This window comes from Vulpes vulpes, chromosome 15 (genome assembly GCF_048418805.1).
Source record: "Vulpes vulpes isolate BD-2025 chromosome 15, VulVul3, whole genome shotgun sequence".
Lineage (NCBI taxonomy): Eukaryota > Metazoa > Chordata > Mammalia > Carnivora > Canidae > Vulpes > Vulpes vulpes.
This window is the reverse complement of record NC_132794.1, coordinates 85,144,388-85,170,025: the sequence shown is the minus strand read 5'-3', so window position 1 is coordinate 85,170,025 and position 25,638 is coordinate 85,144,388. Positions and strand designations below refer to the sequence as shown.

Genomic DNA, 25,638 nt, shown 5'->3' with positions numbered 1-25,638 from the left:
ATTTTATTATCACCGTGTCACTAATACCTAGCCCAGGGACTTTCATGTAGTTGACATTTAATAGGTGTTTGGAGAATGAGATGAGAGATGCTGGAGAACTCGCATAGCAGGGATCCACGGAACAGGTGGAGCAGGGGTTCGACAAGACACAACAACTTCTCAGACCAAAGGGATGGGAACATCAGTTGGCTCCTCTCTGACTCAAGGAACATTCCACTACTCTGGTTATATTATCACTTAAGTATATTTAGTTTGGAGAATTCACAAGGGTTTTCTGGCAGAGTAGAGAGAAGAATGGCTTTGGAGTTGACTTGGGAGTTTGAAACCCCCAAGAATGTATATGCTTCTTTTTTAAATGATTATGGGGATTCTGCTTAACCTTTCACAGCCTCATGTGGTTTGGGGTTCCAGTGGATCCTTAACTACCTTATCGTTTTACACTATAAGTGAATCCATTGTTTTGGCACACCTCTCAGGAGAGAAATCTGAGAATACTTACCTATGTACATATACACTAGGCATATTAAAACTTATTAAATAATTTTATTCTTTTCTCCTTTATATTACTAACAGTAGCCCAGTGTTCAGCATTTTAGAAAACTTGAAGAAATAAAAAAAAATTGGGGGTTTACACACACATATATAAAAATATATATTCGGATAAGCAAATATCTGCTCATTACACTGCCCAACTTTAAGAGTGCCAAAAATAAATAAATAAAATGCCTGCCAATCAAATGAGAGGGCTAGATGGTTTTGCTAAAATTCATTATAACACCTTTAAATGACCAACATGTGGTAACAAAATTCAAGTTAAAGTTACAGTCAGTTAGTATGAAAGAGAACATTATGTGGCCACTGAGTATTCCTTAAGCAGAATCTGCTTTGTGCTTAGAACACAGCTAGGTTTCAACAGTAAGCAGCAAAAAAGGTCAAGAAAATTTCCAACTTTTCTAATAACCGCCTTGTAATAGCAAGGAAAAAATATAGAAAGTATAACAATGGCCATGAAAATCAGAATTGTATGTTTATGAGGCTTGGGTAACAAAAGCCAACATAGTTAAGATCCTTGGTTAGTTATCTCTGGTTTTTAAAAACCTACAAAACATAAAATATTTGCTTGTTGGTGCAACAAATTTAATCCGTGAGCAATAACCTGAACTATCTTTTCTTCATCAAGTACTTTAACAGTGCAAAATGTCAGCTGTCTCAGCTCACACATTCCATCACTGAAGCCTGAAGATGAACCATCTCAGGGAGGTAAAGCTGCCAAGGAAAATGCAAAGCAGCCAAAAAAATACAATGATTCACTCCTATACCAGAGTCTCTGAAGGTAGGGAGGCAGTTTCTTATGTAAGAGGTGAAATAAGTAATTCAAAATATCCATAAGCTAACATAAGATACAGTATTGAATCTTTTGACACAAAAACAAAGAATACTTATATTGCTATTTGGAACAGTATTCAACGTGGACAAGTAGATCTCGATGTTCTGTGGCAGGGTACTGTATATTGCACTTGGGACATTCCACCAGGCTTTCATTTAGTGCAGCAGTGGGAGTTTTTGGTGAGGCAACTTTTACTCTGTTTTCAGACTCTCCTTGGAAAGTGACTAATGGCTCTGTGAAGGCAAGCTCCCGAAGCTGCTTCTGAAAAATAAATATATATGAGGTGGTTATAAATTACCCGAATTACCCAAGAAGTACTAGGCTTGAGGGTTTACATGGATAGTTCTATTAAAATACTTAGAGCCAAATGTAAAGGTAGACTTGTGTGCAAGGCTGGCCAAATTTGCTAGTTTTGTAAAAAAGCAGCAAGTTCAGCAATAAAAACAACAATGTAGAATCAAGAATAGCAAAAAATGTTAATGTTGATCAAACAGGTTACACACAGAAATGATGAAAATACTGCATAAAATGTTTGTGACTTTCCTTTTTCATGTTTTTTCCCCCTGAGGAACTCAGAATAGTCAATAAAGCTTAAAAATGAATATTTTATAGTACAGTCTAAAGATGATGGACAGCAGGGACACAAAGAAAAAAGCACAGGAAAATTATGGACTCTTTTGTATATCCTCCAGCTTCCTATACTTTGGAAAATAGTAACAGAATGAGTTATAAATTTCAATTTCAAATATTATAAATCCTCAAAACCAATGACTTACTAGAGTCAAAGCATATTGTCTTTTACTCATAAAGAAGCTACAAATGATTTTAACAATTGCTTTTTTCTCTTTCAAAAACTGAGGAAGTCTATTTGTAACATTTCACCATCTGCAAATATTCTGTAGTACTACGATCATGTATAAAATATGGGCCAATGGGACATAACATGCAAGCACAGATCCCAAAAGCTTATTAGTAAGATGCAAATAATAAATCAAAAATCACTTCTTCATAGAAGAAATCATTTAAAAGGCTTATGTTTTAAAAGATTATGTGTTCAAAGGTAACCCACAAAACGTGCTTAATTTAATATGCTTAAAACAGTGTATTAACAGGAACAGTCTATTATCACTAAAAATGGCATTTTTCTTTTTAAATAGAAAAACACAGTTTCCGTTGAGGATTTACAAGTGCGCTCCCTTCCCCCACGCCCCCCAGGGCAGCCCCTGTGTAGTGCCTCTAGAATCCCGCATGCTGGGGCGGAGAAGATCCAGGCACCACTAAGCAGGCGTGATGCTGAGGCCCATCATGTCCCTCTTCCTAGCGCTCTGGGTTGATGCTAAAAGGCAGCTGCTTCAGATGAAGCAGGGGTTCTTTTGCCTACTGATTTGAGAAACAGCCATTCTTAAGCTGTATCCTCCTGGTTTGGGAACTGGTTTGATAAATAAATGGAAAAACAGCAGCAAGAGAAAGAAGAAAAGAAGTTTTAGTTGAACCATTCCAAACTCACCAAGGATTCCAACTGTGTTATTTGATTTCTTGCTTTTCGGAGCTCCTTAAGAATTACATGCAGTTGGTGCTGCATATTCTGACGGTCAAGTTTTTCATTTTCAAAGTCTAAAGTACATGCATGCATCTGGAACAAATGCCCAGGACAAGACAATTACGGCTTAATAGACACTGTCCGGTTCTCCGGACTAGAGGTGTAAATGTTTTTCACGGCACAAGAGGCAAGCATTTGTGCCTCTCAGCAAGAATTCATCTGAGTACAATGAGATGTTGATAAATGAAGCTTACGGTTGAGGCTTTGGTTTATCCAAGGAGCAAAGCAAATGCTGGAGGTATAGGTGAGTGAGGAGGAGCTCAGGAAGTTGACTGGAATTTCTCCTCCCCATCCCCCTCCCCTGTTTGTGGGGAAGGGGAAGAAGGGAAAGAGATGGCTATTCCTCAGTTTGGAATATACTAAAAACCTCTGGTTCTGAGAATAAATGGTGCTCTCTGAGTTCTGCTTGAAGTTATACAGTAGCCCTCATGGGGAGACCCTGCTAGGCTAGAATAGGGACTATGGAAGCCATGTGGGGAAGAATAAAATTTGCTAAGGCCAACATCACCCTGTCAAAACAATTGCCATCCCAGTTCAGAGAATCTGGTTTAGCCTAAAGACAGAAATATATGGCAAGATAAGTCAGATAGTCACTTAATTTTTTTGGTTGTTAAAGTTTATTAAAAACATTTTTCAGGGTGCCTGGGCGGGCTCAGTCGCTTAAACGTCTGACTCTTGACTTTGACTCAGGTCATGATCTCAGTTTGTGAGATTGAGCCCCACAATGGGTTCCATGCTGGGCATGGAGTCTGCTTAGTAAGATATTCTCTCTCTCTCTCTCTCTCTCTCTCTCTCTCTTTCTCTCTCACTGCCCCTCTCCACCTACCCCATGCTCTCTCTCTCTAAAAAAAAAAAACTCTTTTCATGACTTTCAAATGGCTCTTCACAGAATAAACATGAGGAAATATTCCATTTCCTAACAAGTTAAGGTGAATTTAAAAGCAACCCCAATAAGTACCTGTTGTTCCAGGAGAGCTATCCTTGTTTGTTCTTCTTGATGCTTTAACAGAGATGTGTAAAGGAACTGGACCTGTCAGATGTAAACAGAGCCAACACCGTCATAGCTGATCTTTTGGTTGCGTGACCTGGGGTGCATGAGAAGCTCACCAGTCTCACATCTCTATCTGGGACAACACCTGCTTGTCGCGCTGAGTCACTGCAGCTGCTTGTTTGATGGCAATCTATAAAGCAGCTGAGCAGAACCACCCTGGCTGAGAGTTCCCTGGGGCACAGACTGCATGGTGATGAACAGCACCAAACTCTACAGCACACACACCTACTTTCTTGAAGTACTGACATCTGCTAATATTTCTGAGTTGGATAACAAAGCTGGCAATGCCTTGCCCTCCTGGTCTGCAGAGGTGTGCAATAGAATTCTCAACCATTTTTGCTTAATCTTTTGTAAATATCACTGTGTGCACCTGTAGGCAGAAGCTAGGTGGTAAAGACTAAGAAGGCAAATGTTACAGACTTTTTTTTAATCCCTCTCTCAACTTTTGGATGATTTTAAAAAATTACTTCGTATTCTAATAATAGCAATAACTAACTTCTACCCAGCCCTTGACTTTACAAAGACCTTTCACATTCTCTCAGCTGACCTTCACAAAAGCCCTTATGAAGCAAAAAGAGATTGTTGTGATTAATTTGACACACCAATGACCTGCAAGTCTGGGAAGGCAGCTGATTTTCCTAAGGCGGCACATCCTGAACTAGAGACCAGGTATGGATCCCAGATCATGTTTTTTCCATTATTCCATGCTGCCGAGTAAGATTTAAATGAATGATTTCAAAGTACTATTCAATTCTAATCATCCTAACTTAGTAACTCTAATGTTACTGACACAGACATCCTGGCAGGAGGTGGGGAGTAGAATGAGAACATGGAAGATTTGTGTGAATTAACTTGAGCACAGCATCACCATGATCAAGGTGCCAGACTGCGAACCAGCATCAATTAACCTCTTTGCTTCACACCTTCTGACTTCTGGCACACACCTGCCTCCCTCTCACCAACTGCCTTGTACACCTGAGTTCCTCCACAGGGAATTCCCCATTGCTTGCCTTCTTACCCAAAGACCTTCTTACCCAAAGACCTTTGTCTCAGTACCATCTCAGGCCTCCAGTCTCTCTGCATCATATTGCCCTGCTTTTTTTTACTTGCTTATGTAGGTACTTGTTTAGGGTCTGTTTCCACTCTAAAGAATCCCATAGTAGGGCAGGAACTTGCAGGAACTTGTTTTGTTCCTTGCTGGTTCCCTAGTAGTTAACCAGACACTGGATGAGTACAATGACAATTTCAAATTCTGGATCATGGATAGTCTTACTGGTTAGGCTCACCTGAGATAAGAGCTCTTCAGATCTCTTCTTCTCCTCTTCAAGTTTTTCCCTAGCAATATCATTCTCTTCCTTGAGCCTTTGTATTTTCTCTGTTTTATGCCTATCGTCTTCCAGATGTTGTACATCTGCCTTTTTTTGTGAAGACAACAGTTGATTTAAATCTTGAACTTCTTTTTGGGTTTCTTCATATTTTCTTCGAAATTCACTAAGTTCAAAATTCAACTGAGTTATGGTCTGTCGTTCAACCTCGAGATCTTTTTTTGCATTTGCCAGGAGATGGTTGTAATATTTTTGTTTTTCTTCTTGAAGAAAATCTATGACAAACACATTGTGGCACAAGACACTTTTTATATAATAGATAATATCCCTGAGAAGTTAAAACTAAACACATTTCTATAAATAAGATCTTTTTTTTATATATATAAATAAGATCCAAGAGATAGGGTTGATATTTGACAGAACGAGAAAAAGAAGTTCAGGTACATTTTTTGAAGTTAAACAAATAGAAGAAGTGGAAACAGTAACATAGCTGTTCTATGGGAAGATAAAGTAATAATGTAAAGAAGATAAATCAACAAGTAGAGATATAAACTCATTGTTCATATATATATAATTACCAAAATTAAAAACAAAAATGCTGAAAGCAATTGCTCTCATAGGAGGAAGAAAGAGCGATTGGGATGGGAAAGGAAGGGTGGGCAGACCTTTCTATACTTCTATTAAATTACTTTAACAAGAGTTCATATCACTTTGATAAAACACATACAGACAGAGAGAAAAACCTATATTGCCAAAGAAAGAAATTAGACTTAGCTCACCACTAAAATATTACTTTTATGTATAATAAACTTATAAAAGCATTATAGTAAAGTAACTTTGCCCCCAATTCTTTTATATTTTCCTTTTTAAAAAAATTTTATTTATTTATTTGATAAGAGAGAGAATGAGCGAACACAAGCAAGGGGAGCAGCTGAGGGAGAAGCAGGCTGCCCCCTGAGCAGGGAGCCTGACATGGGGCTTGATCCCAGGACCCCGGGATCATGACCTGAGCCAAAGGCACACACTTAACCACTGAGCCACAGAGGCTCCCCTATATTTTCCTTATTAGCATTAACTTCATTTCAAATTTTCAAATGTGAAGCTCCAAGATTATGAGCCTTGCCTGCCTTTCTTTAGCCTTCTCTTTATATAATTCAAAGCTTCAGTCCCGTTAGGGCTATCAGTTTTTAACAAGTGCTTTGCATGGGAGGTTTCTCTTCTTTTCTTAGTTTATAAGCTAGAACTGCTGGACCTATTTCCCCATCTGTAAAATGAGAATAATGACCCCTCTTGCCCCACTTCTTAGGGTTCTTGTGAAACTCAAAGCCAGGGAAGCTACAAAGCCCTTGGAAAAAAGGTTGCATACTCCCTAGGATCCTTCATTTCAATTCTGTGGGAGATTCAAAGGACTGAAGAATCATCTATAAGATGTATTCTTTCTTCTGGGACTGACCAATACATGAAAGGAAGCAAAGTAAAAACATGATCAGTGAGGAGGCCAACTCTGGGGGAAATGAAGTTGGAGAAGATCTGTGAAAGTGGGGAAGGACACATAGGAAGGAGAAAATTTAATGTGCCTTTAGAACTGTCAGAGATCCATCACCCTGTGCCTCTGGTCCCTTTGATCAGAAAACAATGAGAAAACAAACTTGCTAACATAGTCTTTCTTACTTCAGAGTTATAAGACTTGCTTAATTCACTTTCTAACATATTTATAAAAATCTAAATTTGACAAATCTCTCCTTTTGGAAAATGGCAGGCAAGCCTACCCCAAAAGAACATTTTTATACCAGTACCTTCTGATTCAGCCTTTTTTGTCTGCTGTGGGCGTGAATGAGCAGCTGTTTCTGGTTTCTGTTCCAACTCAAAGATCTTGGCTAAAAGTCCTTTTACATAGACCTCCCGCTGTTGATCATACACAAGCCACTGCTGATTTTTCTCCAGAGCCTCAAAAAGAAAATGAAAGCAAATCATTAATAAGATAAAAAAACCAAAATCTTCAAAAGGGTAAGGGAGCCCCAGTGATGTAGCCTTTCCTAGTACAAAGAAATTCTTGTGGGTCAAATAGAACTCTAGACCACCACCACATGGTTTGAAACCCAGAGATCCATTCTGACGTCAAGGTCCTTTAGAGCACCTAACACCATGGTGAAGTCATGTTTCCAGGGGGTCAAGTTCATTTGTTCTATACACAACTTGCTTTGTGTCTGTCCATGTAAATTAGAACACCTCTGTGGCAGAGGTAGAGGCCCTGCTCCAGAGATTTCCACCCAACACACAACTCTGCTCGGGAGCTCCCCATGTGGAGAGAGACATGGACTTGCGGCCTGGTTGGCTGGTGCTCCCACCCAGTCCAGCCACTTTCCTTCTCTGTTACAGATGCTGTTGCCCAATAACCTGAACTCCAAACTCCACCTTGTGGCTGCCTCTCAGAGAATCACACTTAAGAAGCCCGCCCCCTCTTTATCACCAATTTTCATCCTCCTGCGACTCAAGTAAAAATCCCACACTGGGATCACTCACTTGATTTGCAAAGGGGCTTATGAACTCAGTTGTTATATATATATGTCTACATATTTTTAAAAGTCATTTTACCAAACAAATAATAAATAAATAAAATAAAAATTATTTTGCCAAACATCTTCAGCTTTTTAATCTGTGGTTACTTTGTCTTTTAAATAGTAAGTTTCTTGAAGTGGCAGACCATGCTCTTCTGGAAGTATTCCTGGCTTTGTGTATAATATGTACTCTAGAAATCATCTGGATGATGGCATAATATTAATAAAGTAGGCAGTGTTTATTTAAGTTAGCAGATAACAGAAACTCATTCACTTTACTTTTACTGCTAACATTAGTTTACTGTTACTGCTAATAGTTTTTCATTTTGGTTCTTTCCTTCAAGAAACTAGACATGCTCTGATAGCCTTACTTGGTTGGCCACCTAGCCTAAGTCTAAAAACCTGATACCACCTGATCTGTGGTAGGACACCGGCAAATCCTCACATAAGAAGCTACATTAACTTTAGTGGATAAAGCAAGGTGGCATATATGGACAAAGGTGTGTAGATTTATGAGGTGGTGTATTATTATCAACCAGGACAAATTCATATATCCTCTGATTCTAACTCTCATTGTTCTTAACCAGTTGATCCCTGGAAATTCAGTGAAAGGCAAAGCCAAAGGAGTCTGCCAGGACAGCCCCGTATCCCCAGCAATTGCACACTACCCTCCCCCCCTTCCCCTAGTTTTGTTACTGAAAGTGGGGCACAGATTCAAGTTAAAGCTAGCAAAATAGACAATTCATCTGTTGATTCTGGGCGGAAAAGCCTAGAAATTCTTATACTGCACCACCATGCAATGAGATTATAAGTCTTCTTTCTAACCTAGAAGTTCAATCTAAGAAGATGAGACTGTTCTTTTCTTGTTCTTTGTTTCTGAGAGGCTGGGCAAGTAAATCTCAACGGTTATTTGTGTAGAGTGTCCATATACATCTAAACCTCATGTCACATATGTAAAGTATGGATGAAACATCCCAGAAGGAGGCCTACATAGTGACATGAATATCCCTTCATGATAGCCAAGCTCATCTGTACTGAGACTTCTGCCCCATGGGCATACCCCATGCTATGATTTGTCTTGAGCAATGATTGACTGTTGGATCTTGGTAAACCCTGCTTTTGGATTAAAAGAAAAAAGAAAAAAGATGTGTCCATTTTTTGCTTAACAATGCAGACCCTCAGTTGGAAGGTGATTCCCCCATTAAGAGAGTGAGAGGAGACACAGACTATCACCAAAAACTTTAGGTTAATTAATACAATAATCATTCTACTTTGGGAGGAAAAACAACTCTTAATAAGTTCAGTTCAACCTCTCCCTTGGTTCCCCTACATGCTAAATCATTTAATTAGTAACAGAATTTTTGAGAGCTTCATGACACCACTTGCTAAAACTGAAGCTATGTTCCCTTAGGCTAACATTAAAATGACCCATAAACTGCCTCTTCCTATCTCTTCAGGTTACAGCCTAGCCATTTCTGGCCTCCACTGCCACCTTGCTGTCCACATAGCTATACACACCCTCTTGCCCAGAATGCCCTAGAACTCGTTCCTATATCACGTGCCCACTTAAATCCCACCTTTTCATCAAGTTCCAGTGCATCCAGGGTTGTCTTTCAGGCCTCCATGCCATAAGTGCCCTCACCAAGCTCCCTCTCCTTTGTAAGCCAACAGTGATTTTAATGTCCATTCAATTTATTTGGCATCTTATACTAATGACCTTGATTGTGTTCTGATGATAGTTCTTATCTGAACTAGATCATGGCCCCTGGACAGCTGGCCCAGGTTTGTTTAGATTTTGTATAGTTCCATTCATATATTCGATGCTTCCATGGCAAGTAGCTGCCTAATAAATGTGAACGATGGTAACAACATGGAGCAGAGAAACAATGGTTGCCAGAATCGGCAAGCACCCACACAAGTCTTTTAGCCCCAAACTGAAGTTCAGGGGAGGAAACGTCATGAAAAAATCTAGTAGTTCCTTATACATACTAGAATAATCCATTCAAAATGATTTAAAAAGAATCAAACACTCTCAAAAAGCTATTTCTCATTAACTAAGGAATATATGAAAATGAATTTCAAACCCCTTTATAATGGAACTACCATAGCTATTTCTATGATTTTAACAAGTGTATACTATGCACCCTTTGTGTCATAATTCACTCAGACCTGTTGAAATCTATTATTATCAGTGGTTGAAGTGGCAGCCAGGACGTATAATTTTATATCCTTCAGGGGTGCCAAAAAAGATGGCACAAAGTTCTTGACAAAAAAGTTGCATGATCAAAGCAGACTGAAGTAAAACACACATACTGAAACACTTTCAAAAATGTTCAATTCTTTTTCAATCACCTTGCATTTGTTGTAAATACACTGAAAAAGGAGTAGCTCCTCTCTCCTATGAGCTGGCATCTCACCCCAGGGGGTGAGATGGGAAAAGTAGTAAGGAACACACTGGACATTTTCAGTTGTATACCAAGGCGTCTTCTTTTAGAGTAAGAATTTCTATCTTTTAAAGATATAAAACAGCTGAGCTTCAAGTCTGAAAAGATCTTTCTATATAAAAACTCTCAGTCTAGAGAGTTCTTCTAACCTTTACTAGGCTCTTTCCATGAGCATCCTACAAACTCATGAGCATGTAGGCATGGGGCTTAAAGAATTTCAGTGTCTGCTCTCTGCAGAACTAAGAAATGGATTAGGATGACAGAGGCAGCTTCTGGAATCAAAGACTTAGTCCAAGGTCCTCCAGTCACTTGACCACACACTTTTCTCTTGGTACCTGTCAGACAGTTATAACATGAGTCCTCCTCACAGAGCTTAAGAGTAGATTTGGAAAGTGGAGATAATGTACATTCACTCTGTATTAAATACTCAAATTTAGCTGCCAAAAGAGGTAGTGTTGTAGGATTCAAAAAGAATGCATATAGCCAAATCTTTATAAATCATGTGTTTGATGCTAAAGATACCTAATTGTATATCAAATTTTAAATCTGTCCAACTTTAGGAAACAGTTTTTTAAAGACTTCATTTATTCATAAGAGACACAGGAGAGAGGCAGAAACATAGGCAGACGGACTTGATCCCAGGACCTGGGGATCACAACCTGAGCCAAAGGCAGATGCTCAACCACTGAGCCACCCAGGTGCCCCAAGAAACATTTCAATATAAATAATTCAAGTCAACGTTGGATGGTGCTGAAAATTTTCTCCTTTTTTAAGATTTATTTATTTGAGAGAGAGCACAAGAGCAAGAGGGAGAGCAGGAGCAGGGAAAATGGGCAAAGGGAAGGGGAGTAGCAGACTCCCTGCTGAGCAGAGAGTTCAATGCAGGACTGGATCCCATGCATCCTGAGATCAAGACCAGAGCTGAAGCCAGATGCTTAATGGACTGAGCCACCCAGGTGCCCCAAAAATTTTCTTTTAAAGGAACCTGTCCATACATCACTTAAGTATGAGAAACAGAACTGTTGGTTGAAGATTTGAGGGGCAATATTCTAAAAGACCAGGTGATGGCGATGTTACGTTAGTAAAGTAGTCAATGTTTCTTTCCTCCAGGCCTCACTGTCTTCTGCATTTGCTTTCTTCTGTAAATAGTATCAATAATAAATGGACTTGATGGCTATCAATAAATGTTTATATTAGTTTTGCATCTTTAGAGTCATCATTGCATTATCATCTCTTCCAGCTTTATGCCCTCTATACATTTATAAGGCATGCATTTAACATTTCCACTCAAATTATCAATAAAAATATGGAACAGAAAAAAAAATATGGAACACAAGTAGGCAAAAGTGAATGCTACTAAAGCTCTTCCTCAGGCTTCACAGGGATCCATTTTATGTTTCCTGAGCAAAAACTCTAACATAGGTTAAAATGTTAGTCTATACTGGAGGAATAAAAAAAGCAAGTCAACTGACAAAGCTGGAATATGTGCCTGTATTCGGCTCAGGTCATGATCCCAGTGTCCTGGGACTGAGCGCTGAGTAGGGCTCTTCACTCAGTGGGGAATCTGCTTCTCCCTCTGCTCCTACCCCCACCCCCACTTGTTTGCTCTCTCTCCCTCTACCAAATAATTAAATAAAATCTTAAAAAAAAAAATAAAGTTGCTATCTGTACTGTAGACATGTAAGAAGACATCCTTGTTCTGAGGAATATATATTGAAGAAGACATCCTTGTTCTGAGGAATATATATTGAAGTATATAGGTTTAAGGGGCTGTAATACATGCGACTCACTCTTAAAAGGTTCGGAAAAAAAATTTATGTTCTGGGGGGTCTGGGTGGGGATTGAAGAGATATATAAAATGAAGCAAAACGTTAACAATGTTTGAATTTTGGTAAAGAGTATATGGGTGTTCTACTTACCATTTTTATTCTTGTAACTTTTCTGTAAATTTGAATTTTTTCCAAATAAAAATTAATAATTGTTATTTACTTTCCTTAAATTGTTTAAAAATCAGATTTTTAAAATTCAGAGCAAGAAATGCCTATTTCAGCTTCCTCTTAGCTATTTGGTTTGCAAGTCAATGACACTCTACAATGTTTACAGTATGAACTCCATGTAATTATTTCAAAATGTCAGCCAGACCTAAATGTTCACTGAGGAATGATACGGTTAGGCATTAAGAAAGGTGAACATGGGTTTTTAGGGCTTTTTTCAGCATAACGAATACTGATTCTTAAAATAGGTGGGCAAAGTGATCCAGGAAGCTTTGTGGGAACCTGGAAGAAGGGCAAAGGACTGGAACTACTGAGCTCTCAAAGCAGAATAATGTGAGCCCTGTGCTCAGAGGAGTGACAGGTTGCTTTCCCTGCTTCCTAGTTTCCCCCTGGGCTCAGAGACAACCAGAGCTAAATCATCTCTTGCTCCTCAAATGTGTAAGTTAATACAGCAGAGCTGAGAGCTTATTGGAAACGTGGGATCTCGGACCCTACCCTAACCAATGAAATCAGAATTTGTGTTTTATGAAGATCCCCTAGTCTCATATGCACAGGGGAGTCTGGGAGGCCTTGCTCAGTCTAGACCATTGGATGGTGAGTTGGGTTAAATTTTACTCCACTTATCTGAAATCCTTTCTAAGGTAAACAGAGCAGAGGAGCACAATATGATCCTTAAGTAAGCCAGGAAGATAAAACAGAACAAAAAGGTTGGGTATCCATGTATAACATTTCAAAGTTATTTTCATACAAAGAATTGTCATTATCTAAAAATAACTTTAACTGATATTTGAAGCAGTTGATACCAAGAAGCCTAAAAGTTACATGTATGTTTAAGACAATAGCATATATTTTCAGGTACTAATAAAATTCAAATGTTCTAGACACTGGGCATATAGCAGTGAAAAAAAACATGGAAATCCTCCCCTCGTAAAACATATACCAGTGTAAGATTTACATAATAAACACAATATGTGAGTGAAATATATTGTAAGTTTAACGGTAATATGCGATGAGAGGAAAAGTTACAGAAGCAGGAAAAGGTAATAGGAATTGTCTGGGAGCTATAATTTTAGAAAAGGTGGCTGGGTAACCCTCTGGCCCTGGCCCCACCCAAGAAAGTGACAATTGAATATTATCTGATAAGGTAAGGAAGGTCATGAAGATATCTGGGGAAACAGTGTGCCAGGCAGAGCAGAGAGAAAAGGTAGTGTATTGAAGGAGTAGTTAGAAAGCCAGCATGGCTGGAGCAAGTAAAGGGGAAGTAGGAGGTGTGCACATAAATCATTCATACATCTGTACATCTGTGCAGCTGGTAGGTATTGACATACATGGAACAATAAAGGTCGTATAACATATGACACAAGGAACTTATTTTGATAGATCTTTAAAAAGTATGTTTCTTCTTTATCTTAGTTACCTGTAGGTGAGTTACTTTGATAAGGTACTATAGGACCCTGAGATCCAGACACTCAGATTTAAATTCTTTGGAAGATCAAATAGACCTCAAGGTACACTTGCTAGATGAAAGAAAACAGGAATCCTAAGAGAAACTTAGAGAAGAGTAGACTTGCCAGTAATATTTCTGGAATCAAAATACCTACCTACTGGCCTAATAATTAACTCAAGAATTTTCTACATTGTGTATCTCAGACTAAAACTTGAAAAAATACAGTGAATAATAATCCTATGTCCTCAATTAATTCAATTCACAATGAAACACACCAATCTATTTAACACATAAGTTTGAAGTAATATAGCCTTACAATATATCTAGAAAACCTCATCTCAAATTCTACAGAAAAGTACTGAGTATACAGAGAATGTGTTTCTTTTTCAAACTATAAAAGCAAATCCTGATTCCAAGGGAAGAGTTTCAAGTGAATAAATACATCTTGCATGGATAAATAAAAAGAAAAAATTATAAGTGAAATTACAACATAATATAATAACTGGGCAAACTAGATTTAGGTAAAGAAGGAACATTGTTGAGGTATTTGGGTGAGTTCTAGGGCTTTCTTGCCTAAAGAGACTAGAACTAGAGGAACTGGCCCTCTTGAATTCCTAGAAAGAGACCTAAAGGTAGTAACGTAGGGAGATGATCTCAAACCATTCAGTTCTTTACTCCTCAACAGACTATTTTCAAGTCACAGCATCAATGCTGTCAATTTCCATGAAATTTAAGAATGAATTAATTAATCCTCTCTTCCCATAACTTAATAGAAGGAAAATGAGGGGCGCCTCAATGGCTCAGTCAGTTAAGCATCTGACTCTTGAGTTCAGCTCAGGTCATGATCTCAGAGTCATGAGATCAAGCCCCGCGCTGGGCTCTGCACTGAGCATGGCGTCTTCTGGTCTCTCTCTCTCTGCTCCTCCTCGTGCTCTCTCTCTTAAATAAATAAAAGCCTTAAAAAGTAAATAAATAAAAATAAATAAAAGGAAAATGAGCTTACATCTTTCAGTTGTATTTCCATTTCATGAATATTATTCATTGATGAGTTGATGCAGCTTGTAGCCATAGTCTGAAATAAACCAATATTAGTTAATATAAAAAATTTAACAAGTTTCCTCACCATATTTGGTTCTATAACAGAGAATACTTCACAAGGACATCTCAAAATCCACATCTAGTACATGCTAATGAACCATCATGCCAGGTGACAGGTACCAGAGGAGAAGGAAGATCTGGAAGCTTCCTCAGCAGAGTGGAAGCCCTGAGATTTCATACCTAATTTGATTTCTGAGGTCATCTGGATCACAGCATACCTCAGTGCCTAAGAATTGCCCAGTGGTTTTCACCACAATGAGACAAAACTAAACAAGTAGGCTGTTTAAATGAAATCTGGAAAATATTAAATTGTCAAATAAAAGATAAAAGTTGTTTTCTAGAATTATGTTTGTATTAGTATTAATTAGTATTAGTCCATACAGATTATATGGAACTCAAGACAAAATTTCTTTCCTTTTTTTTTTTTTTAATTTTCACACAGAGGGGAAAAAAGTGGTTGGATGGTTGGATGGATAGGTATCCAGGCTAACCAACAAAACTCCTAACAAGCTATATTTCAGTCTTTTAACACCTTTAAGGAAGCAGACTTGTGTGAACACTGGCAATAAATCACAAAATATTTTTCTCCAAAGGTTCTTAGCTCACACCAGTAGCCCTTTCTCCCCCTCAATTTAGTCATCCTGGTAAAAACTAGGACAGAGGCAGTTCACCAAAGCCTTTTCCTTTTCCTCTGGGTACACTGTGGACTATATTTCCCAGCCTTCCCTGCAGTTAGTGAGGCCATGAGACCAAATTCTGTCTGATGGAATGGGGGCAGAAGTGACATATGCCAATGCCAGGCCTGGTCCCCAAACCCTCCCTTCATGCTCCACACGTTCCCTCTAGCTTACAGCTGTACACAGAGGATCTGGTGCAAGGCCGGGGGAGCCACTAAAAGGAAGGAACCTGGATCTGAGTGACTCTGCAGAGCAAAGCCTCTTCCACTCCCACATGCACAAGGCCATGACATGGGGGGGGAAAATGAACATCTGTTTTATGAGACTCTGAGATTTGTAGGTTGTTACAGAATCAAAGCAGGCCGACTAACATAGAAATCAATAATAACCTTATAATATGATTGTTATAAGAATACATTTTTTAGAGTTATCATTTCTACCAGAATTTGTGTGTCTGTATTTAAAAGTGGAGAAACTAATTCTTGAGCTTTAAGGAAAAGTTTTAGGTGATCACTTTGGATCCATAATTTTCATGAATTTTAGCTGTGTGAAAATTCTCTACAAAAACATATCCTCTTTGTTTTTATTTTTTTTTTAAACCTTTTGTTTTAATAAATAAGACATATTCACTGCTTAGGTCTTAAATCACATTTACAGATGAGGAACACTTCTAGGCCCAAACAGGTTAGCAGTGAAGCAACTACTGCTGGGAGGTATGCATGGCCCCCATGCACTTTAAGCCTAAGAGCAAAGACTTCATGTCAGAGAACACCGTACACATCACCTCTAGGCTCAAGAACTAGAAGCAGAGGACTCGCGGAAGAGCGGAGACTTGGTGAAGCTCCTGTGACCACCATCTGATACCCTCACCTTCACCCTACAGAAGCCGATGAAAGTTGTGCTACTTTTAGATAAGCTAAGAAGGAGCTTTCCTGATTATATGAAGTCAAACTTTCTCTCTATTGTTAACAATTAGGATAAGGGCATTAGCTACACAGAGTATCCACTGACAAATACAGACTATGAGAACAGAGAAGAGGAAGCCACACAGATATCTCGTTTCTTCAAATATCAGAAACTTCCACGCCACAGCAGGAGAACAGTGGATGAACTCTACCCCTCCCAAAGGTTTAGTTCAAAAACTTCCTGTTGCCATTTGCACCAAATAAGGCTCCCCGTACTTCTGGCATCATCTGCTGGGCTATAAGGTCCAGTCAGCTTTCTAGAGTATTGGAAACCTTTATTTTACAATCCCCATTATAGATCTCCACTTCACCAGCGATTTCCTCAAGCAGGTAGGATTCCTGATCAATTTGGACATCAACATCTTTTTTGGTGGCAATTTTGTACATAGGAATCACTTTTTGCATTGCAGCCTTTACCAGAGGGAAAGGCTCTGTTTCTTGCAACGAACAATCATTTGGGGCTCCAACAACTGGTACAAACCCTGGAGGACCAGTCCATCCAGCAGTACTTGGACTCTGGTTGTATCTTTTACCACTTTGCTGAGTCTGTTTTGCTTCATTTAGCAGGTCTGTAATAAGGTCATCTCTTATCTTGCTCTGAGGACCTTGAGCCTTGCTTGATTCATCAAATTAGACATCTGAATTTTCTGCTGCTGCTCAATCTGTTTTTCTTTCTTATCATAGTATTCCATAATCTTCAGTCTTTGGGTTTGCACAAGACGACCTTTCTCAATGTTGAACTCTTCCTCTGCCTTCGCATCTATTTCCTCTGCTTTCTCGTTGGCTTCTTGTTCAATAAAAGCCATCATATGCTTAATCTGCTTCTGCACATTGGCATCGCTGAGGGCCATGGGGAAAGCTGTGCTAGGCCGGCAGGCCACTGGCTCAAGCTTAGCCTCGAAGGTGGTGGTAGAAAGCAGGAAAAGAAAATCCTGCAGAGGTATCGGCTTCCTTTGGTTTATCAACATATCCTCTTTGAATTCACCTGTAAAAGTATTCAATTGCCCATCTATGACAGTACATGTAAATGGTTAGGCCCTATCACTCTGACTATTCTGAATAGGAGAAAAAGTGCAAAGACCCTTATTAACATTGAGGTATATCTGAAAGCTACAGATTTTCTTCTATAGGTGGTAATAATACTATTAGTATTATCTAAATGTTCAAATTTGCAAAAGAATCAAAGATCTAATCAATAAGAAATCATTTCTTGAGCATTTACTATATGCCAAGCATCATGCTAGGGGATTTACATATATCACCATATTTAATCTCCAGGATTATTTCTCTATTTTTTTATACATCTCTACCTCCTTCACCTATTTTAATCTCCTATATTCTTATCTTGATTTTAACAGTGTGGAAACTGAGGTTTAGAAGAAGGGTCTGGTGAATTCTAGCATTATCTCTAAAGCTAGAAAGGTTAAGGAATTTGTTCACTCAACTTGCAAGTGGTAGAACCAAAATCTGAACTCAGATCTGCCTACCTACAAAGCCTTGTTCTCACTAGTAACTTTAAAACAGAGGAGGAGGGAGCAAAAGCACTTGTAGCTCGAAAAAGCATACCGGATATTATAACGGTGTATCTCAAATCTGAAAATAACAAAATGAAGGCTATTGTCTTTATGATAGAAACTACAGGAAAAAAAACCCTAGAAAACCTTGGATGTTGTAGATACACAGTAGATTCTGTATTCTGAATATTCCTTTGCACAAAAAAAATGATCTGGGGAGTGGAGGGAGCCATATTAACTATTTTTGCTTATAGAGAAGATACCAGGCTATAAATAAAAAATAACTTGTTAGTATACTATGTTGTTTCATCATTTGACAAGTGTGTTTTAACAAACCCATTCTTCACAAGAATTAAAAATTGTGTCAGAAAGGGAAAAAATCTGAGTTTAAAGAAATGATGAGTACCTGTGATAAGCGGAGTGTACTGGCTTTGCTTTCAAGTTCAGCAAGCCTTGCAGTTGTAGCAGACAACTGTTTTTTCAATACATCTGTCTCTTCAGACAAGGATTTCAACAGCTGTTCCCTCCTTTCGCCTTCCTTTGTCTTCTCCTCCAGCTGTTCAAGCAATGTAGTATTATTATACTTGGCTTTCAGCTGCTCTCTGAGTCTTTGTATTTCTTTGTCTTTCTCTGTGAGGTGATATGCATTCTTCTCCCTCTCAGCTTCTAGGACTTGAATTTTCTAGATATAAACTAAGAAGAATCTTAGAACAAAGCCAGGTCAAACATGAAAATAAGCAACATACAACAAGCATTTATGAAGAGTTTATTATACATCAAGTCAGCATTATACTAGATACCAGGGCCAAAAAGAAAATGAAGCCGAGGTCCTATGCTCAGAGAGCTCATAGAGAGGTAAACTGATAAATTACTGCGATACACTAAGTGCCATACTTAAGATATATATAAAATGAATGGGACACACATACACAGAAAAGAGAAACCAACTCTGTCAAGAATGGTAAGAGAAAGCTAAAGAAAAGCTGGCTCTCACATCAGTATCTGATAATAATCCTTCTATAATACCAGTTCTAATCATCTTAAAGGCTAAAAGTAAGCCATACAAGAGATAGATACACGCTCATTAATGAACTCGAAGCAACAGAACTTAAAAATTACAGAATGTTACAACTGGATAAAAATGCATTTGTTAACTTGTTTTTTGTTAATAAATGATTTGGTATCAACTCTAAAAGATGATCTTCAAAGGAGTGTTCACATTTTCAAGGATTTAAAAGATAAAGAAGGCATGCTTGTTAAACTGCTGCTGACATAAGGCAGAGAGCAACTCTGGGGAGCCCAAAAAAGTTAAGAGACTGACTTTACATGCTAAGACGGTAAAATCACCATAAAACTACAAACTTGCATGGAGGTGGAGGGGAGAAGCAGTTGTTCAAATATAAAATGGGGAAACTGAGTTAGTTGACCCTGTGAAAATGATGTGGGGACTTTATTTGCCTCAAGCCTAAGATAAGGCAGTAGTATGATTCAGTTAAAAAAAAAAAAAAGCCCATATAATTTTAGGCTTTTGGAGGGTACAGCATCCAGATTAGTGGAAATAACAGTGCCATTTCAACTCATGTTTGCCACAGTGCACAGCACACACACCAATATTGTTCAAGGAATGTGAAAACATCACAAGCATCACAAGGTGCTCAGGAAAGTAACCAGGATTATAAGATGCTAGAAAAGCTGAAGAGTATGGGGTTGGTCTACAGAAAAGTAAAAGGAAAAAAAAAAAAAAAGTAAAAGGAAGGAAGATTCTGTCAAATATCTGAGAAGTTTTCATATGGATAAAAAATTACTTGTTCTATGCCTATAATACATACAATTAGAACAAATGGGGAGAAGTTACAGGAGGTTTAATTTCAATTGATTATAAAGGAACAAAGTTTTGACAACCAGTGCTTGTCAAAGATGGAAAGAACTGGAAAGAGATCTCTCAGGGAAGCTATTAGATTCCATCACCAGACTGCAAAATAATCTTTATGTCTAAGAATTAGTGATAGATCATTTCTCAATGCTTGAATAAGTATGTGTTGTTAAAAGAATAATAAATCATTTGGTTTTATGATGTGTCTATAAAATAAAATTTAAAGAAATCCAATGATACTATTTAATACAGGTCATTTATTTTCTAACTATGAATAATAAGAGAACTGTTGCAAAATAAAATTGATGATTAAAAATTTAAAATCTCCCAGTTCTAATATGTTCCTAGCTGCTTTATTGACTATGCCATAACAAACTGTAAATTAGAGAACCTGAAATATAGTTTAACAGAATGCAAAATGCCAATACATGTAATGATTTTACCTCAAAAAATCTGAAAACAAAGATTACTTGGAAAGCAGCCAATATACATGATAAAATGGATTTTTAAACACTCATGTTAAAATCTGAACTCTGTTGAACACTTTGAAATTATTAGATTTGATTTTTTACATTTAGTGAATGAACAGAAAAACTAAATTATATCATTATTGGGAAAATACTTTATCTCCTACAGCAAAGTTTATTACAATTGAAAAACATTTATAAGGCCACTCACCTCCAAAAGTCTGTGTCTGTCTTTATCAGTCAACTTTCCTTTTCCACTTGTGATTTCATCCACTGATGTTTTTAAGGCTGAAATTTCTCCCCTAAATTTTTCTAATGCAGTTTCTGATTTGGAGTTACTAGGCTTTGATCCCCATTTACCTTTAATTAAACCTTTGGGACTTCTGGAAGACATTTCTGAAACTATCTGTAAAAATGAAAATACAATTATATTTTATGAGTCTAAGTTTAAAAAGACAAATCTCAGGCTTGTAACCTTTTGCTAAATAGAAGAACATTTCTATCTCAATAGAAGTGACACAGCCAAACCAGTGGGGTATGAGAAAGAGACTGGGAAAGGCTTCTGGCTTGGTGGCATCAATATTTATTTTTTAATCTGTGTGGTAGATACATGGGGAGAATTCACCTTTTAAAAACATGACAACTTATCTTGACATTCACTAATTCTGTGCACAGTAATGCACAGAATTAGTGAATCACCATATTGTACACCTGAAATTAATATAACACTGTATGTTAATCATACTGGTATTAAAATAAAAAAATTTAAAAATATGTCAACTTGGATGCTTATGCTTTGGGGAGGATTCTGTATGTATGTCATGCTTCAATGAGAAAGTTTCATTTAAAAAAAAGGGATCAATACTTAAACCATTAAATGAAGGCTGAATGAAACAGATCACAAAGACATATCTTACCCAGGAATAAAATGCTTGTGGTAAATGATATAATTCTGAGAACATAGGCACTGAAATGTCATTACCTAACATAATGATATGTCCTGTTCAAATCTATGTTCAAATCTATGTAAACAGGCAGCTACCTGAGAGACTATAGTAAGCAGAAGCAAGAAGAATCCAAGACAGGATATTTATAGGAAAAAGAGACACAATATTCAAGAATTAAGGATAAGAGGCCAAATTAAGTAAGGAGAAGCTTAGAATCTGCTAAGAATATTAGGTAACAGTTTAGAAGAAGTGTATAGTATTAACTCCAGGGGCAAAATATATAGTGAAACATACTGTGCATATAATGAAAGTAGCTTTAATTAGAGAGATTAAAAACCATTTTCCACCTTATGGATCCCAAGATAAAATAATGGTGGTAACTGAGGAAGTTAAAGGAATATAAGACCATTCATGCACTCAAAAAATATTAGAAAATCTAATTTACGAAGTAGCATAATAGGAGCTGGTATAAACTGGCTATAAGAAAGAAAGAAAGAAAGAAAGAAAGAAAGAAAGAAAGAAAGAAAGAAAGAAAGAAAGAAAAAAGAAAGAAAGAAAGAAAGAAAGAGAGAGACATGTCCCCTTAATGGGACGTTTAATCTAGTAAAGGAAGCAAGAAATAACAAGGACACAAATTCTTAAGTTGTAAAGATTCTCAAGGTGTAAAGTTAACACTAAATAGAAAATGAAAAGTAGTGCTAAGTGATTCCAGTAAAAACTGGGAAGACCTACTTTGATAAGGTGGCAGGGAAGGCCTCTCTGTAGAAGTGACTTTTAAGGTCACCCTGTATGAAATCAGAGAGCCTGAAAACACTCGAGCTGTGTAAACTGAGGTGAAGGGACCATCTAGCAAAAGGTTAGTCCTGGATTTTTGCCCATTTGAAGGTGACAGACTAAAATAACCAGTAAATCAATTAAGGTTCATGTAAGGTTATGGTATCTTGAGAACCCGCCACCACAGGAGGTTCTTCCCTATAGAGTTCTGGTAATAACACTTGCTGACTCGGTATACTGGGTTGATAAGACAGCACGCTGCAATCCAGCCACCTGCACAAGGCATCTATTACACGGTTCCCAACTGCAGGCAAATCTTACAAAGACAGGCGCTCGGGGGGCACAGTCGGTTAAGCCACTGACTCTCGATTTCGGCTCAGGTGGTGACCTCAGGGTCCTGAGATGGAGCTGGCGGTGTCTGTTTAAGATTCTCTCTCCTTCTCCCTCGGCCCCTCCGTCTGTGCACGGGCTCTCCCCCTCTCTCACAATAAATAAATAAATAAATCTTTTTTAAAAAAAAAATCTTTAAAAAAAACCCCTCACATAAGAGCTACGTGGGCAGAGAGGCAAAGAAAATCCGCAAAACAAGGCACTTTCTCACTTCTAAAATGAAGATGTTTGTAGAACAGACACGAACGTGCTTGCTAATCCCCACGATGTCCTCACGAAAGACCCTGGCCAAGTCACTTGGCCTCTCCGCGCCAAAAAAAAGAAAAAGGGGGTGGGGGGGGGAGGATGAAAATACGCACCTACGCACCGCAAAGCTGAAAGGAAGGATGGACACGCCCGCGGCGGTGAGACTCCCAACCCGGTGCCAGGCAAGAAGCGAGCGCCCGGGAAAGGGGACATATACCTGGGCGGGCAGAGACTGAGTCCAAGCAGACGCTGTCGGCCCGCGGCCGTGTCCCTCGCCGTCCGGCCTGGCCTCGGGGCTGCGGGCCCTGGCCGCCCTCGTCACCCACGGCTGTCGCCTCCCTGCCGCCAGCCAGCACCTGAAGCGAAGCCGGGTCCTCGCGTCCGCAGGGTCACACCCTGCGGCACCCGCGCCGCTTCCGGGAGTTTGAATCCCGCGGCTGCGGGGCGGGGCACGTCACTGCCGGCGGGGGCGTGGCCGGCAGCAAGGGGGGGCGGCACGCGCGGCGGGCTCGCGGCCCTCCGATTGGCTGCGGCCTCCGAGGGGGCGGGGCTGGAACCTGGAGGCGAGGTGGAACGGAGGTGGGTCCGAGGGGGCGGGAGCAGAGGCGGACTCAGGCGGGGAACTCCTGCCCTCCAGTTGGTGGTCCTCTTCTGGGGCTGTCTCCGGGCTCTTCTGAGCGCTCAGACCTCGGGCTATGTGTTTCCTTATAAGGAACCGAGAGTTGTGTTTGTCTGCTTTGGGGATCAAGCACATTACTATGTTCAGTGAGCTAAATCCAGTAACTGAACTGGGACTAACTCGTTCTGTGTCCCGGAGCATGATTTGCCTTTCTAGAAACCAATTTTGCCCATTTTGGAATAGGAGAACTGCATTCCCTGAGGGAGGACAGCCTGTCTTCCCATTGTGCTGAATCTTTCTCTTGCCAGAAGTCAGGGGTGGAGTCCTGCGGAGTGTAGCAGGTGGCAGAACTGATAGGCACGCCAGACTGAACTCGTAGATTATGAGCCCCAGAGGAGTCTAGGCAGGCGTTTGCTCCAGATTGCTGCCCTCTGGCTTGATGTAAGTCAAGTCTGGGTCATGGTTAGCCACCTTAGGGGCTATATTGCTAAAACGAGGAGGCACAAGGAATGTTTGACAGAGCCTAACCTTTCTTATTTATTTACTTATTTATTCAGACAGAGAGAGAGAGGCGGAGACACAGGCAGAGGGAGAAGCAGGCTCTATGCAGGGAGCCAACGTGGGACTCGATACCAGGTCTCCAGGATCACACCCTGGGCTGCAGGCAGCGCTAAACCGCTGCGCCACCGGGGCTGCCCAAGCTTAACCTCTCTCTTTTAGATCAAGCATAATCTCACCAGAGACGTAATAAAAGGATACAGTAGCAAAACATCCTAGAAAAGCAGAGTCACATACCAGTTAACCCCAGATTAGGGCTGCGTTTAGCTCCTGACTGCCTCTTACCGGATGTGTGATGTTAAATAAGTTCTTTAACCTCTCTGAGCCTTGGTTTCCTGACCTGTAAAATAAGGCAAATAATATTTACCCTACAGAATGGATATAAGAATTAAACTGGAGAATCTATGTTAAGTGCTTGCCATTTAGTAAATGCTCAGTTGGAGTTAGCCATTCTTACACAAAAAGCAACAAACTCCTATGTAACTACATATAATGGATGAGAAACCGTGTAGAGAACTTTAAGGAATTTTTTTCAACATACGAAGATAACGTTTGGTCCCTGCTTCCAAGGGCTCACATTTCTGATAGAAAAGTGAATAGAATTGGGCTCTTTCACATCTGTTGTGTTTAAAGTATCAGATGGGGTTGGGTGGGAAGAAGTCATGGCAAAGGATAACGGGGTTTGTGAAAGTTATGCATTGCCTACAGTTGAGAGCAAGAGCAAAATTAGTTTCCATCGAAATTTGCAAAAATCCTTAGAGTGACAGAGAAAGAAATCTCCCTGCTCAGTTTTGAGCCAAATGGGGAGTAAAGAAGAGAAGGAGCTGGGGGAATTATGTAAAGAGGGGTGACACCTGGCAGACTGGCAGCTTGAGGCCTGGTGTCTGGGCCTGCTGGGCCAGACACCTCAATTGTACACATCTGCTTCCAGGTCCCTCTCTTCTGGTGGGAGCTACCACTGTGACAGAGCAGGCAGAGGGTCATTGGCTCTGTGGCTTGTTGAATTTTGTAATTGTCATTATTAGACTTGAAAATCAATGTTTGCTCTTCGCAGATAGGTGCTGCCAGGCGCAAAGTGTGAGGAGCTGTAGTTTGCATAAGGCCTCACAAAGGTGCTAGTACTTTGATGTTGACAGCTTACTCTGAGAATCCTAGGGCAAGGATTCAAACAGAAAAGTAACAGCCGTAACAGCCTAGCAGACTGGATATTTATTTCTGCAGGTTAGCTCATTTTCCTCCCAGTAGGAAAATCTTCCTGAGAAATCAAAACAGTACCAAAGCCTGCTGAATGTGTTCAGCCTTAGTAAAACGAGATAATGGGGCTGTTATAGATGAATATGATCAATACCTTTGAAAGATTAAATCTTCCAAAAGGATGCTGATGAATGCCCAAGGCCTCACCAGCAGGTACATCTGTGTTTTCCAATACAACTTTCTGCAGTGATGGAAAAGTTCCTTCTGCTCTATCCAATATGTAGCACTAGCCACATATGGCTGGTGAGTGCTTAAAATGTGGCTATTGTGATTGAGGAACTGAATTTTTAATTTTACTTATTTTTTAATTTAAAAACTGGTAGCTAATTTGGTTATTGGAAAACTTTTAAGTATATTTGGAACAACTTGGCTATGCAAGCCTATTTTTTCAACTGTAAATTTTATGAAATCTAAATGCAGATGTATTTCCAGTGAAAATTTTGTTTCTGA

The 25,638-nt window shown here is 39.3% G+C and overlaps 1 protein-coding gene and 1 pseudogene across 1 annotated transcript; both read right to left on the bottom strand.

The window, feature by feature from the left end:
- Positions 1-526: 526 nt before the first annotated feature.
- Positions 527-23,163, bottom strand: CEP55 (centrosomal protein 55). The gene is made up of 9 exons (XM_072739535.1): positions 22,975-23,163; positions 20,612-20,806; positions 18,467-18,742; positions 14,810-14,878; positions 7,160-7,310; positions 5,325-5,638; positions 3,946-4,017; positions 2,895-3,020; positions 527-1,648 (listed from the first exon to the last, which is right to left on the bottom strand). The coding sequence occupies exons 2-9, from the start codon at positions 20,792-20,794 to the stop codon at positions 1,448-1,450; spliced, it is 1,392 nt and encodes a 463-aa protein (XP_072595636.1). The 5' UTR covers positions 20,795-20,806; positions 22,975-23,163; the 3' UTR covers positions 527-1,447.
- On the bottom strand, positions 16,712-17,397 carry LOC112917645 (V-type proton ATPase subunit E 1 pseudogene; annotated as a pseudogene).
- Positions 23,164-25,638: the final 2,475 nt, after the last annotated feature.